This window comes from Petaurus breviceps, unplaced genomic scaffold (genome assembly GCF_028583685.1).
Source record: "Petaurus breviceps papuanus isolate PSGF00001 unplaced genomic scaffold, PetGlider_PUasm1.0 90686, whole genome shotgun sequence".
Taxonomy (NCBI): Eukaryota; Metazoa; Chordata; class Mammalia; order Diprotodontia; family Petauridae; genus Petaurus; species Petaurus breviceps.
Genome location: NW_027187309.1, coordinates 9,791,556 through 9,807,655, shown reverse-complemented (window position 1 = coordinate 9,807,655; position 16,100 = coordinate 9,791,556). Strand labels below are relative to the sequence as shown.

The following is a 16,100-nucleotide window of genomic DNA, read 5'->3' as shown; positions in this document are numbered from 1 at the left end:
CTTCCCCCATTAATGAATTATTATGGAACCTTCAAACAATAAATATCAATAAAAATTCATTCATGTGTTAATGGGAAAATGTTAAAAATTATGAGATAAATGTTTTATAAACTATTTCTTCACAAGATTTCAGAATGAGTAGTCACTTGAGTACTAGATGGTTTATATGTGAATAATGGATGATTTGCTTAGCAACAGAGCCATTATCTGAACTTGAAGCATCTGGGAAAATCCAGGTACCTTGAACTAAAATTTTTCTGAAGATTCACTGTATGTTCCCAGCAATCGTTAGACGATCTGTCCATGCTTGATGTGTGATTGTTTCCTTATTTTAACTGTGACTTGGGTTGGGGTTCCCTTAGGGATGAGAGATCATTATGGTGTAAGCATCAAAAGAAGACTGAGACAAAACTTACCCTTCATCCTTGCATAATTCTAAATAGACAATAAAGACAAAGAATTATTCACAAGAAACACTGTGGGAAAATCTACCTCGTTTCTGGTTCATTCCATTTCAATCTCTGTATCTATGATCAAATACTGGTTGAACATACAACTATTTAGTCAGCAAAATCTCCAGGTCAGAGAAAGTAGCTGGTTAAGGAAGAAGAAAGCTCAATTTTGCCACTTTCCACATGGCTGACCTCAAAAAAGTTTTAGACTTTCCTCATAAGGGGGAACAAAGAATATTAGAAGTCAAAAGCATTTATTCAGAATATCCTTGTCCTAAAAATTTTAGGTTGGTGTGCTCAAGGATGAAAGGATATTGATACAGAGTAACTAAATATATTTAGTAAGTAAAAACAAATAATGGAAATTATAAACCTATAGTGTATGTAGCTTAAACAAATGCAAAAACCAGAATCATGGGTTAGATTCCAACACTGATTAGAAACTGTATTCCTTAGTTGTTAGATGTCATTAAACTTCTCTGGGCTCCAGTTTCTGGATCTGTAAAATATAGGGTTTGAACAAGATGGTCCCTAAAGGACAAGAGTCCCCTCTTTATAGCTCTAAATTCTATGATTTTAAGAAAAACAAATCCTTCTTCCAAAACTGCATCAATTTCACAACCGTCTAAACTTCCTAGTCTATGAATCCTTGGTAAGTAGGCATATGGAACAGTCAGGTCCTGGGAGCCAAAGGCTGCCTGCTACCATTAATGCTACTGTTAGGAAAAGTTTTAGGTATAGTTGACAATTACCGCTACTCTAAAAATTCAGAAAAGCTGGGGGAGGAAAAAAAAATGCTGCTTTGTATTTGCCATAGTTATTCATGTATTTTTCCATTTTCATAGTTTCAGCAAGATATTCATACTTATTGTTTCTCTGTATTATTTTTCTCTCTACTAGTTACTTGCCTGAATGCATTTCCTATCAGACTAAGTGGAAGAGTGCCTCAGCTCTCTTATAAAGGTTTCAAAGAATCTTTTTCTGAAAGGTCTGTTACTGATGTTGATGGCCATGGTAGCCTACAAGAGAAAGTTTTGTCCTTAAATGTAAGGTCCTACCATTATCAAAGAAATATCACCACAAGATTTCCCTTCTTTACCAGGTCAATTTAGTGGTAAGAGGAAACACTAAAGTGACAATGGCACAAAGCCTCTTTCTTATGAAGTGCTCTTAGGAACAAGAATTCACATCTTTTTTTAAGCAATTAGGGTTAAGTAACTTGCTCAAGATTACACAGCCAGTTATTTTGTGTGGGTGTTAAGTATCTGAGGCCAGAACCAATCCCAGGTCTCCCGATTCCAGGGCTGCGCTCTTACTCACTGTGCCACCTGGCCGCCCCAAGAATTCACATTTATTGAAGCAATGGTGAAATTAAAAAAAATTGATGGTCATACAGAAAGTTAGTGGTCAATTAGTTTTTTTTTTTTGTATAACTGGTTAAAAATTGGAACCTAATTTAGTGTCTAGTGAAAAAGAGATCTTATAATTTCTTCCTTTCATTTGAATCCCTAGGTACCATCACTAAAATTTCTGTGACTTCAGATGATGAATTAGATACTTTCACTTACACTATAAATTCTTTGAGGGAAGGGGCTATTTATTATACTTATTTTATATTTCCCACAGTGAGTAGTCCAGGCCTCAACTTATAAAAGGTATTTATACAGACCTGCTAATTGACTCACATATTATGAACATCTCTGGAATTATAATGGAAGTCAAGAGGAGAGCATGAATCCACATTTTTATTGCAGGAACAAATATAATGCATACAATAAGAAGAATGTATAATACATTTAGATCATGTTTTGTCCATTATAATATATATGTAGCAAAGAATTTCTCTTGAGCAAATGAGCATTGTCTACTGAATAAATGTTTTTATCATAGGAAGTGCTTTTCTTTCTATAAAACCCCAATTTTAATTCAAGATACCTTGTTTCTAATTTTACATGGTAGAGAAGATGTTTCTACAGGAAATCTCAGAGGGTTTTTTAATTTGTCAATCACATAGACAAAACTAATTAATAGAAACACATCGGAAAGTTAAAATTTGTTTAGATAGAAACTGTCACTCAGCATCATGAGTTGGTAAGACAGAAATATTAAACACTCAAAGTTGAAGATAAATTTCACTTAAATAACTATTCATGTTTTTCTTTCTCTTGCCAATTATAAGATTACTTTTTTTGCAGTAAAACTAATGATAATAATCTTGGCCACAAGGAAGATAGATGGAGAAATGCTGTAATGTGACTAATCTGGCACTGATGTTTTGGCAAATCAAGTTATTATTTTTCCTGTCAAATTCGATAATTCAGAATGTTTGGAAGAAAAAATGAGGGAGAATTTTTTACTTAAATAAAACATTTTCTATGTAGTTCAAAAAATACTTTACTGTGGTATTTTAAAAATTTGTTTGTTTTTATCCATTTCCAGACTTTATTTCCTAATCAGATAAGATATATTTTTAGGGTACTCTTACCATACCAAGTCCAAAAAGTATTAGACAGTGACTTAATTAAGATGTTAGCTATAGACTTATTTCAAACTATAATCTGGTGACTGTGACTTCAATTACTGGAAAAATTATAGAATATATGGTTTTAGAAGGTATAGTTAGGAAGTAATAGAAAAAGAAGTAGTCATAACTAAGAGACAGTGAGACGTCATGAAAAACAGGTCATATAAGACTGATTTTCTTCTCTTTTCTAACAATATTATAAGATTGGTAGATTGGAGGAATGCCATAGATACAATTTTTAATGTGTGGCCTTTGTGTTCAAGATGGAGAGAGGAGGGCTAGATAAAATCTAGATAAAAGCTGATAAAACCTAAAGAATTAATAGGTTGATGTCAGTTTGGAGGTAGATCTCCAATTGAAGGTATATGTTACTGGCAATGTTGTTCAAAACTTCTGAAAAAGAAATGATTTTTGTTCAACACTTTTATTAGTTATTCCTTTGTGAGTAGTTAAGCTAATTACCCTCTGGTCTAGAAGACAATCTACTAAATCTGGTAATCTGCAGGGTAAGCACTATTGTAAATCAATCCCTAGGCATTGTTGATCTAATATAGGGCAGAGTTTCACAGTATGAAAACAGAGAGGGTTGAATTTTTTTTTGTTTGTTTGTTTTTCACGTAATGAATTTTGTTTCAACAAAAAAACTCCTCTCTACTTCCAATAAAATAGCTTAAAACAGCTTAACAAAACAATAAAAAAAACTGAATGTAGATGACTGAACATGGAACTGTACACATTTGAAAAAAGAAAGACTGTATGTTTTAACTTTTAAAAGTTTCAACATTTTCTATGGGATTTAGTCTGAGTTTGTTGTAATTTAATGTTGTCTTCATTTACATAATTGTAGTAAGCTTATATATATTGTTCTTTTGAATCCACTTTTCTTTTACTTTGCATCACTTCATAAATGCTCCTAAATTTCTCTCCACATATATGTTTTGTTTATGGGGTAATAACTTTCCATTACTTCATAGATTAGAGATAGGGAAAGGATGTGTGATGTCATCGATAAAGGAGACTCTGGATGAGGAAACTCAATCTACCAATGCAGGCTGACACTTTCTTTATAATTTAGAGTTGTAAGGAGGTGCCCAGAGTATAGAGAGATTAAGTGAGTTGCCTAGGGTCACACAGCTAGTGTGTGTTCACATAACAGAGGTGGTATGTGAATAGGAGTCTTCCTGAATAAGAAGGCAGCTCTCTATCCATTGCACCATGGTGACTCTTGTTATTACTTCAGATACTATAATTTATTGTGCAATTCTTATCCAATCAATGGTTTGATAGTTGGTTTCCACTTTTTGCTATTACAAATATTTTCGTAGTTATGTCATGAGTATTTTTGTACAGATATATATATATATATATATATATATTTTGGTGGGGGAAGATTGGGAGGAGATCAAAATCCTGTTTAATTGTATACAAGATTTTGACAACTTTGTATTATAAAATTCAAATTCCACTCAATTAACCAAACCTTTAAGTACTTCCTATTTGAAGGGTACTATACTAGGTCTTGGGAGAAACACAGTTCTCCTTCCTTTAAGTTTACATTTTAATGAGTCATTTAGCAATGACCGCCCTGGGAGCTTTTACCTCAGTCTCTTAGAACTCTGTGTGCACAATTATAAGATACGAAGGTGACTTGAGTTTCTCAAAGGCTACATTAGAAGAGTATAAGCTCTGTCAGTTTCCTATCAAGTTGGAAAAGCTGAATACAGGCCCACTGATGAACTGCCTGTCTACTGTTCAAGGATAAGCCCAGCAAAGTTCATTAGATTTTCAATAGGGTGATGAATTTTTTTAGCCACATCAACTCTGGAAGGAGGAAGGAAGGAAGAAAGAAAGGAAGGAAACACTTATTAAGTGCCTATTACATGGCAAACACTGAAAAGCAATTTACATTTATTATCTTATTTGATTGTCACAACCCTGTGAGGTTAGGTGCTTTTATGTACCCATACTACAGTTAAGGAAACTGAGGCAGAAGTTAAATGACTTATACAGGGCCACACAACTAGTATCTGAAGTAGTACTTGAACTCAGGTCTTCCTGATTCTAGACTTAGCACTCTATCCACTGTTACTATGTAGCTACCTCTATGCTTTCCCTATTTAACTCCACTTTTTGGAATCCCTTGTTACTGCAAATTTGTATTTACTTATCTGTGAATATGTTCTATTTCCTCAGTAGAATTTAAGGTTCTTGAGGGCAGGGACTGTTCCCTTTTTTGTCTTTCTATCCCCCATGCTTAGCATAGCCACTGGGACACAGGACACATTTAAGAGATACTTACTGAATTACATATTGAGCTGTACAACATGTAAAAGAGATAAGTAAAATATAAACTAATTTGAGGGAAACAAGAGCATATACAAATAGAGCTATCAGGCAAGGTTTCCCTCCAGAGGGGGGTACCAGATTAGAACCTTGAGGGAAGCTAAGGATTATAAGAGGAGATGGTAAAGTAGCGTGCAGCTAAGACATAGGAAGTAGACTTTAAAAAGTCAGAGACCAGAGTTATCACATTAAGTTTAGGAAATAGCAACTAGGCTATTCTAACTGGAATGAGTACAATAAAACAAGTAATACAAATAAATCTAGGATGCCAAGAATCAGATTAGAATATAAACTCATTTTTGAAATTTTATGAAGTATAGTAGATTATCAGCATTTCATGTACATTCCATATTCAATTAAAAAAAAAACATCGCATTAAGAAATCTGTGTAATTGTGGGGTTTTTTTTCAATGAAAAATCTTTTTTTTCACCCTTCCACCTTTTCTCCCATTCAGAAAGAAAGGAAAAAAAAAAACTCCTTCTAAGAAACATTCTTATTTAATTAAAATAAATTCTTGATTAGCCATGTGCAATCTCCATTTTGTATTAGTGGCTTTGCTTGGTTTCCACTTCACTGAACATCATGCCTCTCCCAGGATAAAATAATCACCTGAAATGGCATGACCATACAGACTGACTTGGCTTTTGATACTCAACTCCCTCATTTTCCTTTCTCTTCTGACTGGAGGATGGAACAATAAATCTCTCCCAAAGACATCCTTTATAGAGGGCTCAGAACTTTCCAGGTACCATTCCATTTTCCATCAGTGACTCTGCATGGTTTCTACTATATGGAATATCATCCCCCATCCTCCCCCACACACACACACACACACACGATCTCCTTGCTACTCTTCCTCCCCTTCTTTTTTCAGTTTCTGTTTGTATATTGCTGTCTTCCATTAAATTGCCAGCTTCTTGAGGGCAGGTACTCTTTCTTTTTAAAATGTGTATTCCCAGCATTTAGCACAGTGTCTGGCACACAGTAAGCACTTAATAGATGTTTACTGACTTGAATTGAATGTTCAAAAAATAAATGATTCATTCTTCAACTTGAGTCTATCAGCCCTTTATCAGGAAGGGAGTGCCATACTTCATTATTAGTTCTCTAAAATCATGGTTGGTCATTATGTGGATCAGAGTTCTTATGGCTTTCAAAGTTGTTTGATTTTACAATGGTGTTCAAATCTTTTTAACACCAGTATTCTTAATGTGACAAAGTCTGTCTATAAAACATGTAATACCATAATGTACAAAGAATGAAAGTTGTAGGTCAATTAAAAAATAAGAAAGGTACACCGTAGGAGAATACCACTAAAGTAACACTTCATGTTACTTAAAAAATGAGTAGGAAAAGCAGTATAAAAGGTATCAGGGAATTAATACATGAGCAGAAAAAAAGATATGGACAGATTGTATAGTAAAAGTAGGGTACTGACAGGTTCACAAGTTCCACTAATAACTATGCTATGTTAAGAGATCTAAAGAACACTACCCTCACCTCAACTTTGTAAGAAACCTCTGTTTTGGATAAATCCACGGACATAACTTTTACAGAATGAAAATGCATGAGTAGTTTGTAAATCTGAACATATGGACATAGTGTCCATGTCAGTGAAATCACAGGTACATTTAAGTATTAAAGTAGGCCTAGAATTTAATACAGTATTTGGCACATTGTTAGGTATTTCATAAAAATTTGTTGAACTGAATTCATTTAAAAGCAACCAAGTATTTAGAAGGGATAGGAACATTTACAACAGGACAGTAGACTCTAATGAAGCTTCAGTGGGGAGGTCTCTGACTTAAATCTTTTCCCTAGAGAGAAAAGAAATCTCAATGGGCTGATTCTGGGTTTTTGTTTAGTTTTGTTTCATTCATGAAAATGGAAAAAGAGGAAACAGAGATCTAACCCAGGACAAGAGCCTGCCTAGTACAGAGGCAATACATGGGGGAAAGAGACAGGAAGTATTGTGAGAAAAGATTAAGCAAAACATCATCAATACAAGCCAGACTGTCCTTTGCTGGAATAAACAGGCTTCACTGTGGTGTTGCTACAAAGGAGTCAACTGATCCTGAGACAGAGAGTGAGTTGGTCAAGGTCACTAATGCTAGTTAGTAGCAGAGATGGGACTAGAACTTGGGTCTCTGTATCCAAAGTCTCAGCAAAATGTTTTCTCTTACATTTTAAATTTAATGTTCTTTGATCTCATTTTCAGGGCAATTATTAAATTACCTATTTCTCTTAAGTTCATAATCCCAAAGTTGACCTAAAGGGAAAAACACATAATTTTTCAAACCCATTATAGCAATCAGATGTTAAATCTGATATTACAATTTGTTAGAAACATCTAAGCACAATTTCAGTAGTTCAGTTTAATTTTAAACAACTCATGCCTCAAAAAAGTAGGTACATATATATATATATATATATGCACTATTACCTGAATGAAAAAGCATTTATTAAACATTTACTATATGCCAAAAGATGTTAGGGATTAAGATGGATGCAAATTAAATAAGAGACTGTCCTTATCATCAAAGAGTTTACATTGTAATAGGGAAAGCCAATACATATGGGGGAGTGGTGACCAGGGAAGAATATTTTGGTCTCAGAGATGGTAAACAGAAACACAGGGCAGTTGACTGACAAACTCTTTCCAGAAGCAATGTTAACATTAATTTGGGTAAGTATGAACACAGGAAGCATGGCAGGAAGATGGCCAAGGCATGGTCAGAGGTTTGGGGCTGGTAAGAAAACAGTTGGTTGTAGCCAATCAGTACAGAACGGCCCCAATCAGGGAATTCGATGGTAAAAGTAGTAAAAGATTTAGGGCAGGAAGATGACTCCTGGGGTGAATCATGAGTCTGAAGCTAGGTTTTGGGTTTTTTTTTTTGTTGTTGTTGTTGCTTAAAGTCCGAAGCATATTTTGGTTGTCGCATAGCTGTATGAAAAGAATAGATGGTTATATGGTTATTTTAATTTAAGAAGGCACCATGAGGTGAATACAACCAACTAAATATATTTTTGTTATCACAAAACTTAGAAACACATAGTAATTTCCAAAGCATTGGATCGTTTTTGTTTTCCAACTTGTAAAAATAAATGTGATCTTGTGATCAACAAACTGTTCTTTTTGTTTCTAAAAATAAGTAGTGAGTTCCCAAGAAGACTTGAGGTAGAGGCTGGCTGACCATTCAGGAGGGTGGTAGAGAAAAGATCCATATGTTCATCAGGATTGGACTAGAAGACGTCTGAGGTTCCCCTAAACACTCAGTTTTATGATTTAATGACTTGAAATGCTTATACCAAAACAGTACAACTGAAAATGAACTTCCAAAGGCAAGAATTCAAAACAGTAAATCAAAAGACCTTTGTAATGACAAAAGAATAGCATAATAGGATGATAGTGGTTCTGGTTCTAGATTGCTATTCTTTTTCTTAAGGAAGGCTCTGCTATTTCTACCTGTGTAATCTTGATCAGGTCTTATCCCTTCTGTGGATCTCAATTTCCTCATAGGACAACAAGGGGGTTGGACTGTTTGACCCTGGAGGCACCTTCTTTTAAATCTATGATAAATGTTTAAGAACAAAATTTATGATCGTGTGAACTCTAAGGCTGAAATGAAAGACAAAATCTGACTGCCTTAATGCTTTTCCTACTATAGCTTGAGAATTATATCCAGGACAACATGAAGAAAGAAATGGTAGAGATGCAACAGAATGCTGTACAGAATCAGACTGCAGTAATGATTGAAATAGGAACAAATCTATTAAATCAAACAGCTGAGCAGACACGCAAACTAACAGATGTTGAAGCCCAAGTAAGTAAGGAAATTCTAACCACAAATGCCTCAGTCACTTAAAATATCATTGCTTGGATGATACTGCACAGCTTTATATTAATTCAAACTAGTTAAGACCAGACTAAAATCAGAAAAAAGTTTAAATGGATTCATATGTAAATTAGTAAACTATGATTACATGGCTATTTCATGACAATAAATGTATCTTTATTTTGCATAATTTGAATGATCATTTGTTTAAAATAGGTTATCCAAATAATATTCATTTTTATTTGTTTAATAAATATACAAATATAAATTGCACTCTAATATACTCTACACCATCATCATGTTTTCTGTATTACATGGTTGTGACTTAATAGTGTTTAAGAAAGAAGAGCTCTAACAGGAGTTTTTGAGATTTTCTATTTTGCCTTATTTAGTCTTCATTGGCCATAAACTTCAAATCTGACCTAAGTCCAGAAACTGGAAATTCTCTCCATCTTATCCAATTGCTGTGGCCAGTTTATTAATAGGAAGGCTAGAATGAATTTGACCAAAGATTTGCATCTTCGACATGATGCTGAAATAGTATACAAAATGAGCATGATAAAAAAATTTTGAAGGCTTTTTTAAAGAAGGAAAGTCAGCAAGTATCAGATAGTATACTTAAGGATGAAAAGGCAACCATTCATATCTAAGATAGGGAAAGATATTTTAGGCTTAAGTCTCTAAGAAAAAGCCTAAAGATCACTCCTGATGGTTCACATTGGATGAGCAACTATTAGGATTGTGAAGAAAATCACTGTTCACTAATCTACTTGAATTCTTTGAGACCCTAAACAATCATTAGATTCAGTGGAATTTCATGAATTAAATGCTGGAAAAGTCACTGGAAATACAGCATAGCTTAGTTGGTAAAGGGTCAGCCTTGGAATCAGGAGAAGTTTAAGTTCTCTTATCTCTGACACATACTGGACAATTCACCTCACCTTTCAGAGCCCTAGACAACTAAGACTGTAAACTGCAGAGTAAGGTTGTCTTAATTGGTAAAGAGAATTTTTCCCATCTAGAGTTCTCTTTACCAAGAAATTATAGGTATTATTTTTTAAATCATTGATAAGGATGCTATACCAAGGTTTTTTGAAATCTTAGTTTACTACATACATGAGAAATTTCTTGATGCCCTGGGAAAGACTACCCAACACCATCCTGTCTTTATTCTAGATTTACATATGTTGTGTACAAATTACATGTCACCTCCCCCTTCACCCCCCCCCCATCCATACAAAAATGCAAGCTACTTGAAGGATGGACAGCTTCAATCTTTGTGTTCCCAGCATTTAGCACAATGCCCAACACATGGGTGGTGCCTAATAAATGCTGATTGAATAATTGATACTATGGCATCTACAGAAAACATTTTGTTAAGAGTCAGAAAATTGGTTGAAAGACAAAAAAAGAGGGGGGTATTTTGGGGAGAAGAAGGACCAATAAAGAAGTCTCAGAAACTTGTGCCAGGTTTAGTTTTATTTTGAGAAGTTTTACAAATGCTTTAAGAAAGGAAATGCACAATGAAATCTCCAAATTCATAGATATTACTAAATTATCTTGAGATCACAGACCATTGTTTCACAGATTTAGAACTGGAAAGAATTCTGGAGGCCATCTGCCCTAAACTACTCATTTTTAGCAATAAAGACCTGAGGCCCAGTGAGATTCAACATTTGCTCAAGGTCACACAGGAAGTAAGAGGGATTCACACTTATGTCCTCTTCCTCCAAATTAAAATCTGTCCACTGTACTATGCTTTTGGTTAAGAAAAGTCGAATTGCTGGCACATAGAAATGGCAAAACTATTTTTATGTGGTTAAGCTTAAGGTAATATGTTTAAAGACAATTCATCAAAATAATGTAACAGCATGAATTACCTCTTCACCAGAGATGGGAAGAGAGAGGGACCCATGAGGTAGAGGGGAAAGGAAAGGAATAAGAATTTATATAGCACCTACTATGTGCCAAGTACTACCCTAGGTACTTTAGAAAAAATATCTCATTTGATTCTCATAACAACCCTGTGGCATAGATGCTGTTATTATTCCCCATTTTACAGATGACAAAACTGAGGCAAAGATAGGTTAAGTGACTTGCCAAGAGTCATATAGCTGGTTAAGTGTATGAGGCTAAATTTGAATTCAGATATTTCTGACTCTAGGCCCAGCATTTTGCCTGCTGCAACACGTAGATGCCTAGTTAAACACAAAGCAGTATGAGAGTGAGAACACTAATAGCTGAGGAGGTCAGGAAAGGTTGTGTATTATATACTTAAATAATGAGCAAAAATTATTCATTATGAAAATTCTTGAATAGCTGACATTTGTAAAGAAATATTAATAGAAATTGTTTAGATATCATTGATGTGAATTTTTTATGCATTATTCAGATATGGCAAAGTGAATAAATCCCAATTACAATTTCTTGATCTTGTACCAAAACAGGCACGTTTTATAAAATTTGAAACTCTTAAGAAAATGATGTGATTTCCTATTTCCCTTTAAAAATCTACAAGGTAAAATGTTTAGGCCCAAATTAGAAGTAGACTAAATCTACATTCCAGGTGTCAATAACAAAAGAAAAACCATTGTGTTCGAAAGGCTTTATTCATTCACAATAAGGCTTTTATGGTATCAACTCGATTCCTTTTTGCTTTGAAGTACAAGACCATCCCTGAAACCAACATTGTCTCTCTGTGACTAGGCTAAGGGTTTAGCTAACAACATAAAGGTATAAACCAAACAATTGCTCTTTCAAGGACGGATTCTTTGGCAACAATTCTGAATTACACTTAAGTGTGAAATCATGTCCTGAATGACCATTAACTGGGAGGATGTGAGTAACCAATTCTTCCTGCCAACAGCAGCCAAATACTGATGAATTAAAAAGTCTGCAGAGATATTTGAATACAATGAGAAAAGTGATATTGTCTAGAGAATATACATCTGAACTTCCCACAAAGCAGAAAAAAAATCTACTTTATATAGCAATTTTATTGTTTCCTAATTGTTGGGGGTTTTATTATTATTTTTTAATTAAAAAAAAGAAGTTGGCTAAAGAAACACAAATGAGGAAATACTTTAAATGAAATGCTGACTACATGTTGCATATTATATATTTTGCAATGAATGAAACTCTCATCCCTTTAAATTAAGTTTCATTTTTAAAAAGAAGCATTGACTATCTCATTCAAATGTAAACTTTTCCTACATTCTGAATATATCCATTTACACTGGACATATTTATTAAGATATTTTTGCTTTTTTCTACAGTAAAATAAAAACCATAAATATAACAGCATAAAATTTGGAAATATTTTGCCATTCTAATAACAACAATAATAATAACTAGCATTTATATAGCACTTTAAGATTTGCGATTTGCTTTATAAATATAATCCAATTTTATCCTCACAATAACGCAGTGAGATAGATACTATTATTATCTCCATCTTACAAATGAAGAAACTGTGGTTAATAGAGGTTAAACAGGGATAATTTCAGCACCTACTTTGTAAGGTTGCACATATAGGTGCTATATAAATGTTTAGTCCTTTTACTTTCCCTTCCATAAAATGACTTGCCCAAGGTAACATAAAAAGTGTTTGAGACTGGATTTGAACTTAGTCTTTCTGACTACAGGTCTATCACCTATCTGCCATAACATCATGAGTAAAACAGAACTAATAAAACATTTATTTAAACAATGAAGAGATACTATTATTATTTAATATGCTCTACTGAAAGCAAGACTACATTAAATCATTACAATGATTCAGTACTGGAATAATTAAAAAATAAACAATATTTTATATAGAAAACTATGGATAAATATATATTCTTTCAAGTAACATTTTCTCATTTCTAGGGAAAAAATTAAAAAGAGGGCAGTTGGTTATTTAGAATTTTCAAGAGAATTCAGAATTTTATTTTTGTTTATGTAGGTACTGAATCAGACAACCCGACTTGAACTTCAGCTTTTGGAACATTCCCTTTCCACAAATAAACTGGAGAAACAGATCTTAGATCAGACCAGTGAAATAACCAAACTTCAAGACAAAAACAGGTAATGAAATAAATTGTGGGTTTTTAAAACAATATTTTAGAATTCAAAGTTCAATTCAATTGGACTCACAATTTAATGAGGGCCTACTATGGTAATGGTTTGAGCTAGGCATTGGGAAATAGAGGGAGGAAAAAAAGAGAGAGAGAGAGAGAGATTTGACACATCCTCGTCAGAAATTTAATTGGGGACATGGGTGGGAAGAGTGGAGCTCAAAATAACTATGATACATAATACAAATAGGATAGGATAGGACAGACAGGATAGCTAAGACGCAAATACAATACATGGCAGCTAGTTTAGATAGAATACTGGGTCTGAAGATTGGAAATCCTGAATTCAAATGTGGGCTCAGATACTTCTTAGTTGTATGATTCTGGATAAGTCACTTAACATTTTTTTTTTGCCTCATTTTCCTCATCTTAAAATGGTGATAATGATAGAACCTACCTGTTGTGAGGATCAAATGAAATATCTGTAAAGTACTTAGTATAATGCCAGGAACACAAAAGTTGCTACATTAATGCTAGATGTTATTATCATTATTATTTTAATACAGAAGAAAAGTTATTAAGTAGAAAGGAGGGTCCAAAAAGGAACGAGTAATAGGATCACTTTTACCTGGAAAATCTAGGAAGGACTTTATTTAGGAAGTAACACATGAGTTGAGTTTGGATCAACCTATCGAATGAAAATTTTATGTATTTGTGTGGGTTCCTTATAAGCATGGGAAGGGGATAGTACAAGTTAAAGCAAAGAGGTGAGAGCAGGAAAGAATGGGGGAAAATAATCCAGCTTCTCTGAAATGTAGAATAAGTTAAAAGACTATTAGATAAGGATGAGTAGGTGAAGCCAGTTTGTGAAGAGCCTTGAGTATCAGAATCAGAAGGTCATAACTCAATAAGCAGTTGGATAGCAATGGGGAAGACAAACTGAAGAAGGAATGTAGTAGAAGCAAGAAGTACAATTAGGAGTGAAGTCAAAGATATTGACTTGAACTGTGGTTTTTATAACCAGGGCAAAAAAGAAAAGACAACTGTGAGAATTGGCATGAGGTATAATCAAAAGAACTTCAAAAGTTATTCATTTCAATTAAAATAAAAACAAACAGCATTTATCAGGGGAAGGGAAGAAGGAGGAATATATATGTATATACACATACACACACATATATGTATAGTCTATCCTGTGCTGGGCACTGCACTGTACTTTTTACAAATATTTTAATCCTCACAATCCTGAGAGATAGATGCTATAATTATACTCATTGTACAGTTGAGGAAACTAAGCCAAAGAGAGGTGAAGTGATTTGCTCAGGGTCACACAGCTAGTGTCTGAAGTCATATCTGAACTCAGGGGTTCCTGGTTCCAGGCCAGCACTCTACCCAAGTATTACTAGCTGCCTTAGAGCACAAGTGAGGAATCCAAAATATACACCAGTAAGCAAATACAAAGTAGATCCAAAGAAATTTCAAAAGGGAGAGAGGACAAAGAACTAGATGAGTGGGTAGGGATCAGGTATGATGTAGGTTGTGGCACATGAGAAGCACTCTGAAGGAAGCTAGGGATTCTAATAGGCAGAGACGAAGAAGAAGTATATCCCGGATACTGGACACTACTTGTGCAAGGCCAGAAGTGAGAGATGGTACACTGTGTACCAGGAACAGCTGGAAGGTAAGTTCATGTGGAATGCAGAATGGAAAATATGTAAATGAATCAACACACATTTATTAAATGCATACTTCTTACCAAGCATTGTGCTAGGAACCAACGATACAAAACTGAAATTGTCTCTGCCCTACACCGATGGGTGCAATGATGAGACAATGCTGACTGGATTTACAACAGATTTAAATTATATAATTTCAGACATAACCTCATTGCTGTATTATGATATTTTCTTCCCTGGCTGACCATCACATTCCCCACAATCAACATTCTAAAGCTTCTCTTTTCTTCAGAAGGCTCTTACCAAACCGTCTGTTCCTTTCCCCATCCCCAGCAGATAATCTCACCCAATTTTCTGAAAGAGGACATCTAACATGGACTCCTGCTTCCTATCTTCCCCATTAAAAAAACATGAGGCAGCATGGTGCAATAGGAGTAGTACTTGTTCTAGCATCAGAGAAATTTGGTTCAAATACTGCCAGTGACTTGCCCAAAGGCTAGAGTTGTGACCCACAGTTTAAGAAGTGCTAAAGGGGCATGAGTAGAAAAAAGTTTAAGAAGTCCTGCACTAGAAGACTTCTGAGGCTTCTTCCAACTCTAGATCTATAATTCTACCAACCTTAGAATCCCTCTTAAGGCAGCTTGATAGCACAGTGGATAAGGCTGTGCCTGGAGTCAGGAAGACATGAGTTCAAATTCAGACTCAGATACTTAGTAGCTATGTGACCCTGGGCAAGTCACTTAATCTCTGTTGGCCTTAGTTTCCTCAACTGTAAAAAGGGGAATAACAACAGCACCTGCCTTGCAGGACTGATGTGAGGATCAAATGAGATAATACCTGTAAAGTGTTTAGTACAGTGCCTGGCACAATAGGTGTTATGTAAATGCTCATTCCCTTCCCTTCCCCAAATCAAGTCCTCTTTACTTGAATGCTTTATTCTCTCTTGTCTATTCTTAAAATGTTCCCTTATCATCAACCATAACATTCATCAATCCTAACATCTTTCATCCTCCATAACATCTTTACCTCTTCTTATCTACTGGCTCTTTCCCCATGGGTTTTCATGATGGAAACAAACCAAAACTCCTCCAAAAACTCCTTCACTTGAGACTGCTGTCTCTTAAAGCTATCATCCTATCTCTCATATTAGAGTCAAACTCCGAGAAAAAAGCCTTCTACATTCATTATGTCCATTTCCTCGAGTCCAGCT

General features: G+C 34.6%; 2 protein-coding genes across 5 annotated transcripts in view; one reads left to right on the top strand and one right to left on the bottom strand.

The window, feature by feature from the left end:
• Window positions 1-16,100, bottom strand: part of MCPH1 (microcephalin 1) — a 389,489-nt gene that overhangs the window by 163,560 nt on the left and 209,829 nt on the right. The gene's annotated exons all lie outside the window — the stretch shown is intronic.
• Window positions 1-16,100, top strand: part of ANGPT2 (angiopoietin 2) — an 82,307-nt gene that overhangs the window by 36,659 nt on the left and 29,548 nt on the right. For both annotated transcript variants that reach the window (XM_069065411.1, XM_069065412.1), the window contains 2 exons: window positions 8,989-9,144; window positions 13,103-13,224. In XM_069065411.1, the coding sequence (XP_068921512.1) occupies window positions 8,989-9,144; window positions 13,103-13,224 (278 nt within the window). The remainder of the gene's footprint in view (window positions 1-8,988; window positions 9,145-13,102; window positions 13,225-16,100) is intronic.